General features: G+C 35.2%; 1 protein-coding gene across 19 annotated transcripts in view; it reads left to right on the forward strand.

Moving 5' to 3' along the window:
* IRAG1 (inositol 1,4,5-triphosphate receptor associated 1) overlaps positions 1–22,269 on the forward strand; it is a 97,363-nt gene that overhangs the window by 65,824 nt on the left and 9,270 nt on the right. For 17 of the 19 annotated variants that reach the window (XM_084521557.1, XM_084521565.1, XM_084521564.1 and 14 more), the window contains 14 exons: positions 476–576; positions 3,022–3,092; positions 3,974–4,147; positions 5,139–5,216; positions 5,591–5,640; positions 6,060–6,101; positions 8,549–9,133; positions 11,280–11,358; positions 13,471–13,591; positions 15,318–15,348; positions 16,604–16,744; positions 19,834–19,965; positions 20,717–20,858; positions 21,567–21,616. In XM_084521557.1, the coding sequence (XP_084377683.1) occupies positions 476–576; positions 3,022–3,092; positions 3,974–4,147; positions 5,139–5,216; positions 5,591–5,640; positions 6,060–6,101; positions 8,549–9,133; positions 11,280–11,358; positions 13,471–13,591; positions 15,318–15,348; positions 16,604–16,744; positions 19,834–19,965; positions 20,717–20,858; positions 21,567–21,616 (1,797 nt within the window). The remainder of the gene's footprint in view (positions 1–475; positions 577–3,021; positions 3,093–3,973; positions 4,148–5,138; positions 5,217–5,590; positions 5,641–6,059; positions 6,102–8,548; positions 9,134–11,279; positions 11,359–13,470; positions 13,592–15,317; positions 15,349–16,603; positions 16,745–19,833; positions 19,966–20,716; positions 20,859–21,566; positions 21,617–22,269) is intronic. The other 2 variants (XM_084521562.1, XM_084521560.1) reach the window with 1 other exon arrangement.

Here is a 22,269-nt window from a genome sequence, read left to right on the forward strand (position 1 = left end):
TGGATAACATGTGCAAACTTAATATGATACTTATTCAAGTTTTCATGGTACACAACTAGTATTTCAAAGCTTGTGTACCTACATTAGCACTGTTATACATAGCTGTTTTTCACTCTTGCATTCAGCTCTTAAGTTCTTTAGGTATTAGACCCATTCAGTAAAAGAATGGATTGTTGTGTGAAAAAATCAGTTTGTCTATTGTAAGGTTTTCCCAGAATTTGCATTTGTATTAAGTTAAGGTTGTGTGCATTAAACCTTCATAAAGATAACAGTCCAGGTCTCCACCACTTCTTTTCAGCAGTTTAACTAAAGACCTCTAATTCACATATGTTTTATCAAATAAAATCCAATTCTCACTTAGTTCAGTCATTTTCTCTTTAAGCTAAATTGACAAATGCATTTTTATTTTTCACATCAATGTTCAGTGTTTTGACTTTCTTTTTAACTACACTTTTATTTCTCACAAAACATTCAGGACACTACTGTTGAAGGAACAATGCGCACTACACCTTCAATTGTTCTTCCAGAGAATGCAGTTATGCCTGATGTAGAAATTGATAAAAATCTGGTTAACAGGTACTACATAATACATTTCCGATCTATGTATAAATTGTACAGTAATTCCAGGATCTGTGTAATATTAAAATATTATTGATGTGTCTTTGTAATTAGATTATATTGTATTTCTATTTTGATTACTTTGAGGTGTGGGTAAGCAGGGTGATGGGAGTACAATTGATACTGCAAGAGTAGAGTTTCATGTGTCACTAATCCTGCCAACCTAAACTGGTGTCCTTTAAAATTTACATGAACTTTCTAATCTTTCAGAATAGCATAATTTGAAACTTAAACAGAAATGTGAATTTAAATTTTGTATGTTTTTGACTAACAGTTGCAACTTTTGAAATGTGTCTTTCTGTTAGTAAATAAAATATGGCCTGGTGAGGAAAAAATTATTTGGTCCTTCTGTAGGCATAGAATGGTGTTTGTGCCTTACAAGGATGACTGGCAGTGACATTTCTCATGTTCCATGCATGGAACACAGAAGCCAATGTGTGATACTTTTCTGATGTCCAGATTTTAAACATTTACTTGGACACCATCGGTAGGCAATTGCCATGGTGGTGGGCAAGTACCCCACCCTCCCCCCATTGGAAGATTTTCAATTTAGTAGTTAAATCCCTGATTCTGGTCTATTAATTACATAATACCAGTAGTGCTGCCTTGAATTATGTACATATTTCTGTTGAAGCAAGAAGAGCTTTATAGACTGATACAAAGTTATGAAAGTTATCCTTTTTTTTTTTTTTTAATTATTATTTTTTTTAAATCTTACTGTTTTTTCAAATAGTGAAAATTTTCATAGCATGTTCAGCCCTCAGTGTTGACTCTTGCAATCGGGCATATCAAAGCTAGCTATATGACTGTCTTTTGGCAGTATTCATAGCGTCATGCTGAAAAATACACATTGTAGCAATATTTGCAATCTGTTGGAATTGTTTTCTCTACTGAAAGGAAAATGTAGGAACAAACTGTTGTTTGATTGTTCTTACAAACAATCTGCACCATCTTTAAATTACTCGATGTTTTTAATGATGGAATGTGTGGCTTTGGCCAAAAAAAATGCACTTACAATGTATGACAGTTTGTAAGGCTTAATTGTAAGTTCAGAATTTCCAAGGAGGTTTGTGATAATAAAAATAATTTGCAGGTTTCAACAATAATTTTGGCAGGTATTTAATTTAAATTCTATGTTTAGCATCTTATAGTCTTATCAACTGTTGAAAATACTTCATAATTCTACTATATTAAGTATGTCTTTGAGGGTATACCTTCCAGTCTTGTGCATGTTATCTTTATATTGAATTAAAGCAGATATTAATAACAATTTAAGCTGATGCTGGTGAAGCTACTGTTATTGCGTATGGTATACCTTACAAAAATTGTAGGTAGCTTGTTGTTGCTGGATAACTTAGGATTTGTTTTGTTTGTTTTGTTTTCCACACGGTACAACATATTAGAACATATTCTAACACTAGTCAGCATCTTTAAAGTTCTCTTCTCACTTTTTTTCTTTCTCTGAAAAAAAAACAGATGCAACAGGTTTAGGTTCCTTTTTCATCTCTCTTCTTTTCATTCCTGTCTTATATCTGTTCAGTCCTCCTTGCTGTTTCAGTGAAAGATCATGGAAACAGATGGGACTGCTTTCCTGATCTAGTGAGATAAAATATCAGTAGAAAATTAAAGTAGATATTTTTTCTATGATAAACAGTTGGAAGAAAAAAGTGTAACACCTAAACACAGTGAGTTTTGAAGCAGATGTTTGGGGCCATTCACATAGGCCAGGCAAGAATAGCACTTTGAGGTTAAGCATATATGAAAGTTGCTGAATTGAAATAATAATCCTGTTTGAAGCTGAAAACTTCAATTTTCAGATGAATTAGGGTTATTTTTAATCTTCTGATAAAACACACTTCTTGACCTGGAAATTGAATTTACTGATCTGATATTAGACTTGAATTATGGGAAAAAATAATCATAAAGTATCAATCAAAATTGGTACTATAATTTGCTTGTATCCTTAAAATGTACCTCTCTGAACATCAAGATTGTTTAAGAGGTAGAATTATAATGCGGTAGAATCATAAAAGCAGCATTACCTGCTGGATCAGCAATTAATTTTCTGATGTCATTTAAGATATTTACCTGCTATGTCAGTGTGGCAGCCTAAGAAATTATCTTAATCATAAAGCTTAGTTTAGGGAAACACTATCAACTTACATAGACTAAAAATTACTTTTTGTAACATACCTATTTAGATGAGTTTCATGTCATGATAGGAATAACTACTTGCTTTAGTTTGAGAAATTGAAAATTCACAGTATCTTAGGTCATCAGTAAATGTCAGGATATTTCTGTAATATTCTTTTGTTCTGTAGTCTTCCTTTCTTTCTTTTTTTTTTTTTTTTTTCTTCCTATGGCATCCTCCCATATTTTTTTTTCATTTATTTTTCTCTCTAGACCTCGTAGTCCTCATAGAAGACATTCTAACCGTGCCACTAGGAATTCAACAAGTTCATTGACTTCTGTTGGTAAGAAGTGATTATTCATTCAAGTTAGGATGTTTTCTCTGAAAATTTGACATGCAATGAAGATGTAAACAGAATCACAGAACCATCTAGGTTGGAAGAGACCTCCAAGATCACCCAGTCCAACCTCTGACCTAACACTAACAAGTCCTCCACTAAACCATATCACTAAGCTCTACATCTAAACGTATTTTAAAGACCTCCAGGGATGATGACTCAACTACTTCCTTGGGCAGCCTGTTCCAATGCCTCACAACCCTTTCGGTAAAGAAGTTCTTCCTAATATCCAACCTAAACCTCCCCAGGCACAATTTTAGCCCATTCCCCCTCATACTGTCACCATGCACGTGGGAGAACAGACCAACCCCCACCTTGCTACAGCCTCCTTTAAGGTATCTGTAGAGAGCGATAAGGTTGCCCCTGAGCCTCCTCTTCTCCAGGCTGAACAACCAGCTCCCTCAGCCGCTCCTTGTAAGACTTGTTCTCCAGACCCCTCATCAGCTTTGTTGCCCTTCTCTGGACTCACTCAAGCACCTCAATGTCCTACATATGGTCTGATTGTCTTGACTAAAGCTTTCTTTCATGTACTTGCACATCTGTAATGCATACATAGGGAGTGCATGCACAGGGAATACTGGTAACATTTTAGATAGTGATTGTGAGTTTATGAGCATCTTTTACTTAATCTCAGTGGGTAATCTGTGGTTTTGATGACTTGCTCTAAAATTGTGAATATAACAGCATTATAAAATGAGCAGTCAGAAATTTTTAATTAATGCAAGCTCAAAGTTCAACTTACAGTTGTTTTGTGCTGGTTGCTCTGAAGTGCAGCAACCTATCTGGATACATGAAATACAGCTCTAATTCTGGTGTTTTAAACCCAGACAACAGTGGTCACGTGATTGATTTGGTAAATGATCAGCTGCCGGATGTCAAAATATCAGAGGAAGACAAAAAGAAGAACCTTGAATTACTAGAAGAAGCAAAGAAAGTGAGCGAGAGGTTTCTAATGCGCAGAGGCAGAAAATCAAGAAGTAGTCTTCCTGAATCACCCACAGGTACATGCAGATTCTGAAGATAAGATTTCACATTGTACTTCGATCTGCAGAGGCATAAATAAATATCTACTGTAATGTATACATTGCTTCTGTAGGCATACACTTTGTTAATTTGAAGGTTAGAGTCCCTCTGTCTCTCTTCACAATTCAGTATGAAGCAGAAATGACCAATCTATATTCAGATGTAACAGTAGGCAATGTTTGTAGGTGTCTGAATGATACACTGCAGACACTAATAGGAAAGCAGGAGCTATTTCAATTGGAATCTTAAAAAAAGTCACAAATTTTCTTGTCAAGATTTACTGCCTAGAGATACTATTGTACATAAAATGAAACCTTAATGACAAGATACTCATATTGTGGAAAAACATACCACCCAGACATAATTACACAGACTTTTATTTATTCTAAATATAGTTGTAAACTAGGCTAACTGGACCAGACCTTCCTTTAAAAATTATAGAATAAAATGTTTTGTTCTAGAATGTCACTTGAAATTATTTTTCCCTCATAGGAAGTGCTTGAAAGCTAGGACAAAAATGTCATTTTTATTGTGAAATAGGACTTTCATTTACCTTTGAAATACCATTTCAAAACAGAATTCTGTCTTAAAATCAGCTTGACACTTTCTGTAGGAAAAAGAAAACTTAAATCTTTTTAAATTAAATTTTTCTAAATTCCTTGAGTTCTTCTCTTGTGCCCACTCCTCTGCAATGCTTACAATCTCATAAAACTGAGGGGAATGATAATTCTGGGTATCAACAAAATTTATTAGTTTGTGCTAGGTATATGAGATAAAACCTACTCTAAGTTCATAATTGGCAAAAACAATTTGGCAATTAAAGTTACTTGTCATACTTGGGACAGATACGACTGTTTGATAACTATGAGATGAATGTTTTAATTTTTGCATGAATTTAAAAAAAAATCAGAAACCACAAGGCTAGAGAATAAAATTACTTTTTTATTTGTGTATCTTGTTTTAATGAAGCAGTTTCTCCTACACTTAGTCCGAAAGTTTCACCAGTAGCATCTCGGAGCAACTCTCTCACTCTTCCTGTGCCATCAGGTAAAATGATCTATGCAGGTCCAAATCTTAAGTTATTAAAAATAAAAAATAAAATAAAACTAATTTTCTTAGTATCTCTGGAGAAGAAGTCAGAATATATGCATTCAAGCATCTCCTGAATTTGAAAAAGCTCTTTAATACCTATAATATACAAGTAAATCTTGATATATGATGATGTATAAGTAAATATTTACTTTGTGTTTTTGTTATATTTTGCTCCTGTGGTGCTGCTTAGCACCCTTTTAAATAATATTTTATGCATTTAAGTTTTCATCTTAGATGTAAGTGTGTGTGTATGTGTTTGCTAATGTTGCGGTATTAAAACTTTTGAGCAAAACCATCAGGATACACCTTAATCACACATGTCTTCCTAGGATCTGATGCATGCAAAACCACTAGCGTCGAGTCAGTATCACCAGGGCTGGTAAGAAAGAGCTGAATATTCTGCACAGTAACCTGATTATTAAAGTACTATATTATATTACACTGTTCTGTTCATCCCTGAGGAAAATAGGAAATTTTCACTACTATTTTCAATACTAAAATACAATTACTAGCATTTTTTCCTGCAAATTGAGAAACCAATAAATGTTAATTTAGAAGACCAAAACCCATGACGTAATGACTGCTGAAGGATCACAGAGAACTGTGAAGTATAGAAAATGAAAACATATATATAATCTTAATCTATGGGAAAAACCAATCCCTAAAAATACTTCATAAACAAATATAATGATGTAAAAAAATATTTAAAGTTCATCTATTAATATTTGTATATAACACAGCATAGATGTCAAAGAAAATCTTGTAAGACATACACTTCTTTCTTCCCTTTTTTGATAGAATAACAGAACTGTGAAAGAAGATGAGAGGCAAACTGCAGAGGTAAGTGTTTGATATTGTGTTGTACAAAATCTGTTGTTTTTTCTAAGCACACATGACTTACTTGTGCGGCTAAAAAGGCTAAAAACTTTACTAAGTGAACAGAAAAGCAATACTGAACTAAGAAAAAAACAATACTGAGTTGGGAAATTTCAAAGCACCTGCCAATATAGGCGTGAAAAATGGGCTACAGCTATCCTGTGTCCTGCTATGAATACATTCTCATTCCTGCTTTATCTTCATCAAAATCAACATACTAAGTACCTTCAGAATTAAGTAAAAAAACCTACTGTGGCCATTTCAATGTACACTGGTGTTTTAGGCAGATGTCTTCTTCCAGACCCATTTAATTTAGCAGAAGAGGTTACTGTACTTAATGTTCCGCACCACTGATAGGATGGTACAAATCTACACATCTATTGGGGAAGCATCTTAGGTGAATGCTTCCTAACTTGGTTTAGGTAACATCAGATGGTCTGACGTCCCTTTAAAGAGATTTTCTCTTAAGTGGATTAGGCAATGCTTTGTGTGTGTGTGTGTGTGTGTACATATATGTGTATATATATGTATACATATATATATATGTGTATATATGTATACATATATATTATATATGTATATATATATATGTATATACACACACACATACACACAAAGCATTGCCTAATCAATTTATATATACTAATATATAATATAATATAATATATATAATATATATAGTATAATATATATATAATATACTAATATATATATAATATATACTAATCCACTTATACACACACATATATATACACATTTCAGCACAACTTTGGAGCAGTAACTACAAAGGGGAGGAGTAGCAATATAACTAGAGCAGAGCCCTCAAGTTACATTTGTTTGCTGCCTTAACATACTGATACAAGTGTCCTTAGACAAAAGTTTAGATTCTGTACCAGAGTAACCAAGAAACAGGCACACATTGTTTTGCCAGTTCTCTTCTGGAGATTGCAAACAATTATAACCTATGGTAAAGCACACAGAGAAAGATTTTGAATAGCTTGCATGCATTTATTCTATACATCTGCCTCAGTTGTCTCTGCATCTTGCTGTATCACAGTGAGGGCAGAATGAGTAACATGTCTCTACCTCCCTTCCCCACCCCTGAAAGCTGTAACTTAGAGCCTGTTAAAGCTGCGTGATAATTTGTCGGCTGAATATGAGCCAGCAGTGTGCTCAGGTGGCCAAGAAGGCCAACGGCATCCTGGCTTGTATTAGGAACAGCGTGACCAGCAGGGCTAGGGAGGTGATCGTCCCCCTGTACTCAGCTCTGGTGAGGCCGCACCTCGAGTACTGTGTTCAGTTTTGGGCCCCTCGCTACAAGAAGGACATCGAGGTGCTTGAGCGGGTGCAGAGAAGGGCGACGAAGCTGGTGAGGGGCCTGGAGAACAAGTCCTACGAGGAGCGGCTGAGGGAGCTGGGCTTGTTCAGCCTGGAGAAGAGGAGGCTCAGGGGTGACCTTATCGCTCTTTTTAGGTACCTCAAGGGAGGCTGTAGCGAGGTGGGGGTTGGTCTGTTCTCCCACGTGCCTGGTGACAGGACGAGGGGGAATGGGCTTAAGTTGAGCCAGGGGAGTTTTAGGTTAGATGTTAGGAAGAACTTCTTTACAGAAAGGGTTGTGAGGCATTGGAACAGGCTGCCCAGGGAAGTGGTGGAGTCACCATCCCTGGAAGTCTTCAAAAGACGCTTAGATGTAGAGCTTAGGGATATGGTTTAGTGGAGGGCTGTTAGTGTTAGGTTGGAGGTTGGACTCGATGACCTTGAGGTCTCTTCCAACCTAGAAATTCTGTGATTCTGTGATTCTGTGATAATGAGGTTCTGTGCACTCAATAGAACAGTGCAAATTATTAATCCCAGGGAACAATATAATAGAAGAAAATATGCATTGGTGGTCAGAGTAATGAAGTACATATTAATGGGACTTTTCAGTAGTACTAAATTATATTAAACTAAAAACCCCAGCACGGAGGGAACTAGAAATGAACGTGGAAACATGACAAACACTGAGAGAAATTAGTATGTTTTAACTTTGTGTACAAAACCATATTTTTTTCGTTGGGAGGTGAGGAACTAACAAGAAAAAAAAAAGTCAAATCAAAAAAAAATGGAAATTAACAGTGCTGTAAGGTATAGGGCTCAAGGTGTATACTTGGGCAAACCTTACATTATGATGATGAGAATCCTAGCACTATGAGTACTTCTGGAATGGGAGAATGTTATCGCAAATGTTCAGAGAATTCCAATTTAGTGTTCTTTCAAGTGCCTTTCAAAAAATATTTCCATTGTCAAAAGCACGTGTTTAAAGGCAAACATCAATGAAAATGACTCTATACGGGGAAAATCCATCATCAGAGCAGGGGAAGAGAGAAATCCACTCTTGTTTCTCTGTTTTATATGTGTCTCTCTACTTTCAGAATGCTGCTAAAGGATTAATGGATCGAAGGCCAAATGATCAAAGGAAGATTTCTCAGGGAAGGTTGGTTCCACGCTCTGCTGGTTTTGAAAACTCCAAAGAAAACCTGTCAGAACAAAAAGAAAACTTTGATCCGTGTAAGCATATGGATACTTTGTCCAAATGCTCCCCTTCAGGCAGTGATGGTGGCAGAATGTCTCTTAACACTTGCATGAATGTTTGTGAAAAAGAACTTGCAAAATCATTCCTCAAGAAAGCAAAAGAAAATGATGCTCCTTTAAGAACCTATTTACCAGGAATGGGAAATACAGACCCCAAACTAAAAATTCCTGTTCCAGAAATGAGGGACCATAAAGTTTCTTGTAAACCAGAATTTAAACTATGTGGGCTGCGTCCTCCTCTACTACGAGCTGTATCATGGGATAGCTTGGAGCCTGGACAAAAAGATAAAACACCTTTAAAACTACCATCTGAGGAAGAGAAAAGCTTTGGTGGTAATAAATCCAGCAATCAATTTAAAGCATTCAAAGACCTCCAAATCCAAGTTCAGCCTGTTCGAATGCAGAAATTGACAAAGCTCAGAGAGGTGAGTCCTAGTTATCAGTTGTATCCTGTTTTAAAGTTACTTTTGCATCTTACTAAACTTTCAACTTGCTAGCATTATTTTTACTATTTCAAAAAATGTATGCTAATATAATGGCAAACAATTTCAGCAAAATAAATACAATATTGTATCAGTTTTCCTTTCCAACTTTAGTAAATCGAAACCTGTAACTAAATACCATGGAATTACTATTTCCTAGTTCTTGTCAAATAGGCTTCAACTGCACTGTTGTCTTCTTGTGCATGTGCTCTTGCACATAGGGGGTTTTGTCTTCAGGAAAGACAAATTGTAATACTGGTGTCAAGGAAACACTAATTGCTTTCATTGTGAGAGAAAGGTGAGTATAAAACACGATAATTCATTTTTGCACAGTTTATGTGAACTATAAACAGGAAGCAGTTGATTAACAGCCACGTCATTTGTAAAACATACTTTGCAGTAAAATGATCTATTTTGGTTTCTAAAGAGTTTTTTAAATCTGAAGAATCTTTCCTTCCTGAGGATGTAACAATATTCTCTTTAAAGGGGTCACTTATTCTCTTTCACTTCCTTTACTTCCCTGTACAATGCTTTTCTGTTCCTTCGGAATTTTCCTCAGAGAGACAAAATACTAACTGGCTGATTTCTGTGTGAAAGGGTTGAGACCTATGTATAAACAGAAAGCTTTAATTTGAAGTTGAGATGGTTGTTATACTTCTTGAAAGGGCTTACAAGACCTTGTGTCTTTGTACTATTTGTAAGTTTTCTTCGGATTTAAAAATCATTTTTGTTTTGTTCAGCTGAGTTGTTTTGTGTTTTGTGGACAATACCTCTCGGTATTGTCCCTTCTAAGGGTAGTTGTCCTGTCATTCAAGACTACAGGCCTTTGCAATATTGTTACATTTACAAGATCTCAAAGGACAGGAAGTGTTTTTAGCATGCATTTTTGCTTATTGAACATCCTCAGAAAATGTGCCCAGAGTTTTTGAACTAAGTGCCCCTGAGAGCAGATAAGCAGATTTAGAGTTCCAAGTTCTAACACAGTGCAAATCTGTCAGCCTCCTGAAGGACAGTATTGGACTCTGAAATCTGTAAATTAATCTTTTGCTAAATAATTGTCTTAAATGATTGTCAAAAAGAACTTTGTCTGAAATAATTAAACCCTAAGAATTAACTACTGTATTAAAAAAGTAGAAATAGCATGGAATGATGCAGCAACTGATGTGTATAGGACCTTTAAAAGGGAGAGAACTAGTAGTTCCTTCCCTTAACATCATAATATTTTTTTCAACCTCTGCTATTTAATACTTCAAGACAAATACGGGGCTGACAAATCTGAGGACCTCAAATTCTGCACTTTGGTTACGTCCTTTCCACTGTAGTGCTTGGGAATGACACCTTGGTTATTCATCTTTTCCTGTTTATATAACACACATTCTTACTATATATGTACTGGAAATGTTCATATAGAGGCACCTGAGCCATATGACTGAGTGTTTTCGTAGCTGTAAACAGAATCAGAAAATTAATACAACATGGCGTGTAATTCTAGTTATGCAGGATTTGAGCTCTGACTAGTTGGAGTTGTTTACTTATAAACAAAAGTAGGTGTTTCATATTCTCAAATATATTTTAAATTTGTGAAGTAGGAAATGATAGAAGAAGAAAAGATAATGATGTGTAATCCTGAAGACTGTGTTCTTCCCTACCTGTAGGGAATAGTGGTACATTAACAGTGAAATATTAACTTGTATCTACTAGCATACCCAGCTTTGGTGTGAGTAAATCCTAATAAGTCCATAAGATGGCAAAATCTTTGATACCTGATCTTCTGTACTTTCTCCTTTCTGGAACACTAGCTTGCTACTATGTTTTTTTCACATTCATTTACTAAAACTCCCTTTTTGTACTCGAGTAAGGGGCCCATGTTGCAAATCTCTATTCAAATGACCGGGATTTTTGCTAAGTAATGCATGTATGAAATTTGAAATACGTGATACTGATATTGTAATAACTATAACTTCATGTAAATATCTCCAGTATGTTTATTAACTAAAGTGAATGTTTTATTTAGTGTTCATTTGTCAGGTATATTTATATTGAGATTTCTAGTTAAGTTACTTGTAAATGTTACTGTTTTTCTTAACAGGAGCATATTTTGCTGAGAAATCAAAATTTAGTTGGACTTAAACTTCCTGAACTTAGTGAAGCAGCTGAACAGGAAAAAGGTGCAGTACCACAAAAGGAGTGTGTCTTTGTTACACACTTATTTTTTTTAACATAATTAACTGATACAGAAAATAAAACATTTCTTTTTTTTTTTTTTTTCAATTACAATACTAAATGTACTGAAGCAGTCATGGAGGAGGGTAGTAAATGGTGATTGAGAGACCAGTAAAACTAGTAATGTTTTTGGATTTGGCTGTTGATTAGGCTTGGGAAAAAGAGGAATGCATCTTCTGATCCAACAGCCAGTAGCATGCCCTTTGCCCTGTACGGTTCATGCATGGGGAGCAGGAATGGAAGGATGCAATGTGAGAGTTGATGGTTTGCATGCTCTGGGACTGTTTCACAAGACCTCAAAGCTTCTGTTACACAGGGAGGTGGCTGAGATATTACACTTCATGTTACCTCTGAAAACAGTCTTATCTTCTGTTTGAGTGAGACAAGATGAAAACATGCTTCTTCTCCTCTACCTGTTATTACAGTTTGTATCTTTGGATTTTCATACGTGGTAGTATTATTCCTGTCGCTCTGCTAGTACATCTCCCAGAAATTATTTAGCGGGCCTTGTTTGAAATTGTAAAATAGTTGCCATTTTACCAGTCTATTAAATAATTTGGGCAAATCTGAACCTTCTGAGAGGAAAACATTATGAAAAACTAAGCATTATTTTATCCAGCTTTTCAACCAAGAACTCTTGAGTATCATGAACGTTTTGAAGTCTACTACTCATATAAATGATAGTCAGCATGTTAAAGGTCAAACCCTTGTTAAGGCAAGTGAGGGGTCAAATCCTTAGCTTGTTTGTTAGGGAGACTTACTTCCTTACATTGTCATAAAAGCCACCTTTTCTTTTTAAGTGGAGTTGTAAATTTGCTTGAACAATAGCAAGTAGCCAGCTACTTCATTATTACTATTATGAATCAAGTATACTGGCTCCACCATGTTTTGTTATTAATGCCAAGTTATTGTGAATATCTTAGTAAACACAGCCGTGCCTCTACAGAAGTCTAGATAAGTGAGCTGTGTTAGGCTAGGGACCTTGTGGTGTTAGGCTGTGTTTCTATGAGGACATACACAATGGTTCAAAAATAATTAGACTTTTAAATGTAGAAGAAATGCACAGAACTTAAACGTAGCTGGAAATAGGAAGAACCTACTGTTCTTTTCTGCTTTTCATGATAATGTTCTCCACCTTGAAAAAATCTGAGATTTTTCACACAGTTATGAACATCTAAGAATCTGTCTGTTATGCTAAATGAACAGGAAGCCTGGGCAAAGGTATCTTCCCAGGTCTCTGATCTAACTGGGGATCCTGACTTTCCTACAGGAGAGTCCTTCATTAAATTATGGCAAGAGGAGAGGATATGGTAAATATTATATGTGAAATTAAATAAAATTAAAGTAAAAGTTAAGTAAAATGAATTTAAAAAACAGATAATTTAGACATATCTTGGTCCTTATGAAAATAACACAAGTAGAGAACACAATTGCTACCTTTTAGTTCTGTTTCAAAGAAAATACAGTGTGAACAAGTACAGGCTGTAGATTCATCATAAGTGGTGCATAAAATCTTTAGTATAGTGTATTATAATAGAAATATTATTGGCAGGTTACATTGAAAGCCTTATAAAATGACTACTCTATGAAATTTAAGCTAAAATTTTCAGAAATGATTTAACTGTACTGCTAAAATACACATGCAAAAATGCTAGATGTTCCCCTAATGAATTTGGATGCAGTCTGAATTGTAGAAAGAATGCAATTGTTAATTTTCAGTGCACTAGAGACTGTCAGAGCACAAATTACTTCAGTCTATCTAGATAAAGAATGACAGTTGTAATGGTTACTTCTGTTGCCTCTGTTCAAAGGGAAGACAGGAGGAGTGAGTGATGCATCCTCACTCAGTAAAGGAGGTAACATTATACATTAAGGGGTGAAGAACCTATTCTTGTTGCCCCACTTCTGTTCCCGACAGAGGTGGGATGAAATCCTCACTGACTTTTTAAAGACTATGCTTAGGTTAGGTGCTACTAGATTGTGAGATGATGACTTCATTTTTAATACATACCTTCTCAAATAACATTAAAAAGATTTTTATCTGCAAATGTCTTTAGGCCCTTCACCTCTCCCCTCTCCCACTGAAGAGGAAGAGACAAAGAATAGCTCTGATGTTATGCCCAGCATTCCTGATGTATTGCTGCGAAAACTACGCGTGCACAAATCTCTTCCAGGAAGGTAAAAGCTCTTTAGAAGTAGCAAGACATGATTTGGGAAAGGCATACTAATGGTTTTCAGTGAACTCCCTTTATTAAGTTCTATTCAGGGGGGGTCCACATATGTAGAGAAAGTGTTGCATCTTAAAATGTGTGACAGATTTGCTAAATAGTTTGGGGAGTGCACCAACTTTGAGTAGCTGACAAACTTAAAAATGAGTTTGTAAGTTCTACTTCAAAAGTCTGAAACTTAACTTGGATACTATAAATAAATTTTTATACAAATTTGTCACTAGTCTGTCCAATCCTGGTTTCCAGGTTTGCTGTTGCAGATATAAAATCATGGTGAAAGGGTTAGTATCTCTTGAGGCCTGATAACGTTTTCATATGGTAAAATTTAGACATGAGAGAATTCAGCAGTTTATCTGCAAGTGATGATTTTTCAGTGAGATTAAGTTTGTCATTTTGCCTGCTTAGTTGAACTTGCCTGCAAGTTCAGATTCTTCCAAATTTCTGCATAAGCCTTTTCTTTGAGAGAAATAGAACTGTAACAAAAATAAATAAATAAAAGGCATATTAGAGATCAAAACAATACTCCTGAACTTCTAGAAAGAAGGACCATTCCTTCTAGTAGATTTCCTTTTAGAATAACAGTAAGTGATATGAATACTACTGCTTTAGAAACAAAATGGTTTTCCAATACACAGGGCATATTGACCTCCCATCTTCTAGTCACTACTTTAAGTATCAATATATTTTATCCACCAAGAAAAATTGACTGCTTATGGATGCCATGTGTATTGACTTTTACGTTAGGGTTTAATGTTGCAGCCAATATGACAACTAATATCTGAAACTGTACAGTACATGATAGATATGTCAATCTCAACTTCTGTCACTGGCATCCACTAGGATTTGTGTATACAACTCCTTTCATTCCTTGCAGATGTTTTTTCATCACTTGCATAAAATTGAATAGCTCTCTGCAGTATGGGAAGAACTGCAGGGATTAAGAACCTGTAAATTCAAACACATGGGATGACTGCCTTAAAGTGAGATCTTGCAATATACTGTTCTCTATCTCATTTCTTTTATGGTCTGCTATGAAACCACTTTTTGGTAACTTTCTCTAATTTTTGTACAGTTAGTAATCATACTTTGGGTAGAAAAATGATAAAACTCAAGCACCTGTTTTCTCAATGTCATTCACTGTCAGCTTACAACAATTAGCTAAGTTTGCAAACTTCTAACAAAACAGCTAAAGCAAGTTGGTACTGTACACAGGGAGCTGGGTTTTGAATTCTACCCATCTGTGATTTTGTGTGATCATCATCATGAGGTTTCAGCTGTTAAAAGAAGGAAAATAGGTGAAGTTAATAATCCCAAGTCTAGTAGATCACCTGCAACTACAAAAGGGTAATTTCTGTCTTGCTCCTGCGCTTGGAATTTGCCACAACATAGCGCAGATATACATAAATGTTTGCACTTGCCAGAAACTTTGGTATATTTCTATCAATACTTAAGTGATACTGTGCTATTGCTTAAAAAAAAAAAAAAAAAAAAAAAAAAAAATTAAGAAAAAAAATTTTCTTAGAAGAAAATTTTAATTAATTAAATTGAGATTTGACAAAAAGAAACCATAAAATATTTAAGGCAAGTGCTTCTGTTATTTTCAATTCAATATTTCAATAGATTTGTTTTAAGAGACAAACCTAATAAAATCTTAATTTCTTTGTTCTCATTTCTAGCTCCCCTCCGCTTACTGAAAAAGAAGTTGAGGTAAGTGTGTTCTTAAAATGGTAGGTTTAGGCACCAAATGTACCATTGCTATATGTTCTTGTGTAAGCTTCTGAATAACACAAACTGTAACTCTTGATTATAGATTAATTTAACAGCTTTCAGTGATGCAGAGTGAATTTTATCCCTTAATATGTTTATTCTGTAGTTAAATTAGTTATAATCCTGGTTATGCTCCTGATTTAAATTTGTCTTTAATTTCACGTGCCTCAATTTTAAGTGGCTACTACTCAATTCAAACAACATTTTTATGTGGTATGGGCAATTGCCCCAGACAACATAAACAATTGAAAGACTTAAATTAAGTAAAAATGTTTGTGCATTCTTTCTAATAGCATATACATTTGTTTTGTAAATTATTGTAATAAATTTATATGTAATAAAGATCTTATAATAATGTTGTTTCTACTTTTTAAAATATTATAGATATGATAAAACCAAGAAAAAATTGAAACAGAGCCCAGAAACCACATTAGTTTATTGCCTTTTTTTTTCCATTGGCCAATAGGAGCTTAGGTATGATTTTCAATTGTATTTTGAAGTTAGTTGATGTATTTTTTACTTTGTCAGTTCTAGCCAAGAAATTGTTGCTCATTATCTGGGTGGCTTTGTTTTTTTGTATTTTGCTGCTTTCTTTTTTTTTTTGTAATGTACCAGTGAAGAATATTTATTTACATAGGTGCAATCAAATGGAGCTATTGGTGACTCATTCATCACAAAGTATTAATCCTAAGCAATAAATGCATCTGGTAAAGAAAGAAACGATCTGTAAAAGCGTGGTTTGAGAGAATAGAAATGTTAGCACTTAATCTTTTGCCTTTGGTGGTAGATGTTTATCCCTTAGGTAGAACAATGATAATGGTGAGCTCATCTCTGGATTTCCTCTGCACAGACTATCTGTTTAAAAACCTTGGGGACCCTTGGAGGAAGTCCAGCTAGAAAACAGATTCATAGTGATTCTGATACTTCTGGTAGGCTGCTTCCGTCGTTGTGTTTCTGCTATACTGAACTTCCAGAGAAGCCTTCATGAAAACATTAGTATTTTAGTGGAAGCAAAGAGGAGTGATTTTTTTTTTTTTTTTAAATCTGCTTTTTAAATATTTTCAGTTTTCTATTTCAATATTTATTTAAGTACTGAAGCTTGTTAAATGTCTTATTTAAAAGTTGTTACTGGAAATTACAGTACAGCAGGACTTATTTAAAAATGCTTTCATTTTTTTTCTTTAAATCCAAATAGAATGTCTTTGTGCAGCTTTCCTTGGCCTTTAGAAATGATAGTTATACCTTGGAATCTAGAATTAATCAAGCAGAGAGAGAGAGAAATCTTACTGAAGAGAATGCTGAGAAGGAACTGGAAAACTTTAAGGCAGCCATTACGGTAAGAAAACAATAAATACTTCTCTGAACTCTAGCACACATTCAAGTGCACACACATTTGAAATGTGTGACTGTGCTTGCTTATACTCACTGTAAATTCAGCCACAAAACTTCATTCTGTGCTGCTTGAGCTCATTATGTAACCCTCTACAGTTGACAGAGCATTTTCTGCCAGGGTGGGCCACTGTTCCTGAAAGTGCATACAGGATGTTGCCCTGCCCCGCTTCAAATTCTATAAATTTGAGATTCAATTCTTGGAAGAAGCCTGTGACAAAACTACTAACATGCAGAACTGCAATTTGAGCTCAGATTCCTGCTCTCCTGAGCAAGACCATCTTCTTCAGCAGTAACCTTCAGGTGTCTCCCTAGGTGAGATACTGAAATGATCTGAAGCCTGAGTCCAGAGGTTTATGACTTGGAAGATCTTAACTGCAGATAATGGAAGGTGATATAGGAAAGAAAAGAGTGAGGATTGCATAAAGAATACATACAATCTTAGGAATGGGTTATATTTATTCTTTTTTTCTTTTTTTCTTTTTTTTTTTTTGTAACTGAAATGACAAATATATCTCTGAGATGTTAACTTATGTGCTGTGCACAGTTCTGTGCAAAAAAGGAGGAGGTGTATAGATAGCATGCTTCTAACTGAAATAGCACCTTACAAGGAAGTATTGCTATAGCTTTGAGAAATAGTTAGGAGAATATACATGTATATATATTTTTTTCCATTTACTTTATCAAGAACATCAGGTGAGAAAGGATGCAGTTAACCAAAGTTTGTGTCACCTTTGTGTCATCTGGAATTCCAAATCTGCATGTATGGATCAATTGTTACTGGAAGAAAAAAAAAGAAAAAAAAAAAAGCACTTGGGAATATTTCGTGGATGTTCCTTTTTTTCCCTGTTTAAAGAGCAAACAGAAACAACTTGTAAAATCTTAGGGGTTTATTAATTACAATATTTTGTACACTAACAATTTTTTTCAAGTAATGTATAATAAGCGTTCATTCACTGCAAACAACCAGTTATATTTATATAACAACTATTTGTTATATTCAACATGGTAAAGAATCCATAATTAGGCAACAAGGACCATGTTACCAGCACAGGGTAGATGTAATTAGCTTCCACAGAATTACAGAATGGTTGAGGTTGCAAGGGACCTTTGGAGGTCATCTTGTCCAAGACCTGTGCCTGAGCAGGGACACCAACAGCAGGTTGCTCTTGTCCCCTGACCTTGTCCAGGCAACTTTTGAAGATCTCTAAGGACGGAGACTCTACACCCTGTCTGGGCAAACTGTTCCAGTGCTCCATCAACTGCACAGTAAAAGAGTGCTTCCTGATGTTTAGACAGAACCTCCTGTGTTCCAGTTTGTGCCCATTGTCTCTTGTCCAGGCACTGGGCACCATTGAGAACAGCCTGGCTCTGTTGTTTTTGCACCCTCCCTTTAGGTATTTATACACATTGAGAAGGTACCCCTAAGCCGCCTCTTCTTCAGGCTGAGCAGTCCCAACTCGCTGTCTCTCCTCATAGGAGAGGTGCTCCAGTCCCTTGATCATCTCGGTGGCCATCTGAAATGATCAAAGGAATAGAGCACCTCTCCTGTGAGGTTGGTTTCTCTCCTTTATTCAGTTCACAAGCTGCAGTCTGGTTTTTACTAGCTTTTAAAGGTACTTTATAACAAAGTGGCAACTACCATTTTCATATCAAAGCTTTTTTTCTTTACAATGGAATAATCTAACCGACAATTAAATGATGTGGCAGCTCCTGTGTAAGGTGTACCATACTAGATTTGCTTCTATCCAAGTGTGAAGTTAGCTTCATTTCTGTAGGACAGGCACATGTTAAATGTTTTAATGAGCTTGACCAGTATTTAGTGTTTTGTTTTTTGTTTTTTAATCAAACTTGTAATAACTGATGTTTTATTCAAAAACCCAGCTTCAAGAGAAGGTGGATTGATTCGCATGAATTTCAGATTTGCTCAAGGAAATAAGCAATTTACACTTGCCAAGAAACAGTTGAAAATATGAAATCTCTGCATGTTTTCCTCATGCATATATTTTCATATGCCTTCCTGGGTCTTACAGTCAAATTTAGGCTGCAATTTGTTAACACGCTGGCTTCAGTGATAAGGAAATCTAAGAAATTTTTGTCATTGTGCTTGTTGTTGCACCAAATTTATCATTCTCTGAGCTGTGTTCCTACACCAAAGGTTTGCACTACAAATGAGATTTCTTAACTGACTCTGGTTTAAAAAAAAAAGCAAACAAACAAACAAACAAAAAACACAAAAACAGCACTAAGTCTGTCTGTAAGTCTGAACTGAATTTTATCAGTATTTCTTGTATTAGTCTTTTCTGCAAGTAGAAAATTGATTCAATTCAATTCAAATTCATTCAAGAGATGTTCACTAACGCTTTGGTTAATAAAACATCTAAATTCACTCTTTCTTCACTCATCCCATATGCTTCAGTGCTTTTCAGTATTAAATTTGAGCTATCAGAGTGATAATATTAATCAAGTACATAAATGTGTGTACTGACAGATGAAAAATTGTTAAGAAATTGCAATTGCCGTTTGAATTACAGGCCATATTGGTTTCTATTACTTTCTTACTTCTTGAATTCTTGAGACTCTAATGTCTGATTTATTTTCAATATAGTTAAAGTGTCTTTGATCTGAAAGAATGTAAATTGCCGCCTTAACACCTTGTGCCCAGCAAATAAAATGTTGCAAGTTCAGGAATCACTTCTAAGTAGTACTTAAAATAAGTTTGGTATTTGTAAAGTTCATGAGTAGGTAGTCATGATTCGTAACTGATTTCGAAACAAGAAGTTTTGCAAGTGTGCTTAGCCATTTTTAACCTCGTGCCTGCAATATACAGCAAAGCCCCCTTCTGAGACTGCAGTAGCAGCAGCAGCACTCGCTAGTTTGTCTCTGGTGGCAGAGGTGGTGTTCCTCTTTGTCTAAGAACTCATCCGTGCGTAGTTTTGCCTGGACATGTCTTACTCTGGTTCTGTGACTCAGGCCAACTCATCTGACCTAAGAGTGGCAAGACATCAGAGCAAGGCTTATGTATTTTCATTTCAGTCTTCAGCCCATTTGTGGCATCACTATGAACACAGAGAAGCTTACCAGAAGCTATTGGAGGATATTGCTGTTCTGCGGCGTTTAGCTGCTAGGCTATCTAGTCGTGCTGAAATGGTTGGAGCTGTTCGCCAGGTAAGAGCATCCTGGCATTTAACAAATGTATCCTCGCTGTATGTGTTTACTCTCTTTTTTCCCCAGACATAGAGAAGGTTTTATGAGCCCTTTGAATTTTATATGTAATTTTGGGAGATTAAAGACATTTATTATAGTGTCAGAAAAGATACCTTTTCAGTCTGGAAATAGAATTCAAACAAAAGATTACCCATGAAGCTATATAATGTGCACAATAGGAGCATATATATTATTTAGAATTATAGCTGCAGTACAAGAAACATTTTACATCAGTGCAGCAAAAAAAGAAAACTTCTGTGGGTCAAAAAGCTCAGCTAGTTCAATAACCTGTCCTCGGCAATAGCTGCGGTCAGACAACTATGAAAAGCTGTGTTAGTTGTATAGCAAGTATAAGTGACAACACAGCAATACCCTCCTAGGCTCAAAACTGTTACCTCTGCCAAATGAAGTAACGAAGCTGATGCCAGTGAGACCTTCAAAGGTTTGAAAGCAAGAGCATGTGTACCACATAACTGATCATATAGGCACACAGGTAATATATAAATATTTGACAAAATAATTGATGATTTTCTGTGGATATATAATGTGTTTGTGTTCTAATAAACTTAGGAATTTGTAGTGTTTGAGATATCAGTATTCTTCTGAACAATTATTCCAGGTCTAGTCTGGACGGCGGTCATGCACATAAAGGCAAATGGTAAGTTTGAGAAGTGTAGAGGTAACTTGTGTAATCCTCTCCTTTATTCCTTAGGAGAAGCGTATGTCAAAGGCAACAGAGGTAATGATGCAGTATGTGGAAAATCTAAAAAGAACATATGAAAAGGATCATGCTGAGCTAATGGAGTTTAAGAAACTTGCCAATCAGAATTCTAGCAGAAGCTATGGTGCATCCGGTAAAAACAATAACAACAAAGTTTGTCTTGCCTGTGTACAGAGATATATAGTGCTATTAATGATAAGAAGTGATGTATCATGAAACCTCTTTACAGAAGTAGACTTAGAAAACTACAGATATATCAGCTAAAATATGTCATATAAGCAATATTTAATGCTACAGTATGGTAATTTAAAAATCACCGTCACTTATCAAATTCTGATGAGATCCAATAACATTTTTATTGGCCTCTAATATATGTGAAAATGTGCAATGTGCAAAACTTACACGGTTTTAATACAGCTACCTCTGAAATGACAGTTAATAGCAAAATTTTATTACTGCAAAATGCTTTTTTTTTCTTTTTTCTTTTTTCTTTTTTTTTTTTTTTTGCTACTTTATCTTTCCTAGCTTGCCAGAACATCAAATATTTTCTTTCAGAAAAACTTACATAAGGAGGCAAATAGTAGGCTTTTCTCTAAAAGTAAGGATAGTAATGGTTATTTTATGTGTGTTGTGAAGTTGATTTTGTTTGTTTGTTTCTGTTTATTTTAAGTTATTATATCTTCTACAGGTGAAATTGAGGCCAGAACTGTATGACAGATAAATATGCAGTCACTACAGATATTGAGTAAATATAGTATATCTGAGTTTGAAATGCAAGCAAGGGCTCTATTAATATTATTACTCATATATTCTAAGACGATTCTTTCCTGTTTTTATGCAGAAGATGGAGTACCTCGTTCATCTAGATCCATGTCTCTTACTGTTGGAAAGGTATTTCTGCAATACAAAGAAAATTATGTGAACATTTATGTAGTGAAGTTTCTTTGTCTACATACATTCAATCTTATAGTCTGTGTTCAAAATATAGTAATGGTTAGTTCTCAATATTATTCATGTAGTCTAGTGTAAATGCTTTGTAATTTTACATGTCTGATTAAGGATGACTCTATGGAATACCAGTAATGCCTGCTGTGAATCATAAAGGGACATATTTAGTTAGGAAGAGTCATATTCCAGGCCACATACTGGTGCTGCAGAAAGTGGCTTAGGTCCTTTGCATTGCTCTAGTTATTCAGTGAAGAAGCAGTACACTGGATCAAACCTTTCTATTTGAGGGATTCCAGGAACATACCATTTTCATTATCTTAATTATGATATCATAGATGTCAATAATATTTTTTTACGTGTGGCTTGTTTTTCAGTTGCCATCAGAATATCTTGTTTGTCTTGGCAAAGCATTGAGAGAGGGGAGATTATTTCAGATTGTTTTAATTTGACCGATTAATAACATTAACAAGACCACCATTTTATTTCTCTGAAAATTCCTGTTGCTGGAGTCCAAGTTTATTTAAAAGCTTCTAAAATAACCAGTTGAGAGACCTAAGTCCTGTTTTGACCATCATGAAACTTAGTCAGAGGCATTA

Source organism: Aythya ferina (assembly GCF_964211825.1).
Source record: "Aythya ferina genome assembly, chromosome: 5".
Classification (NCBI taxonomy): domain Eukaryota; kingdom Metazoa; phylum Chordata; class Aves; order Anseriformes; family Anatidae; genus Aythya; species Aythya ferina.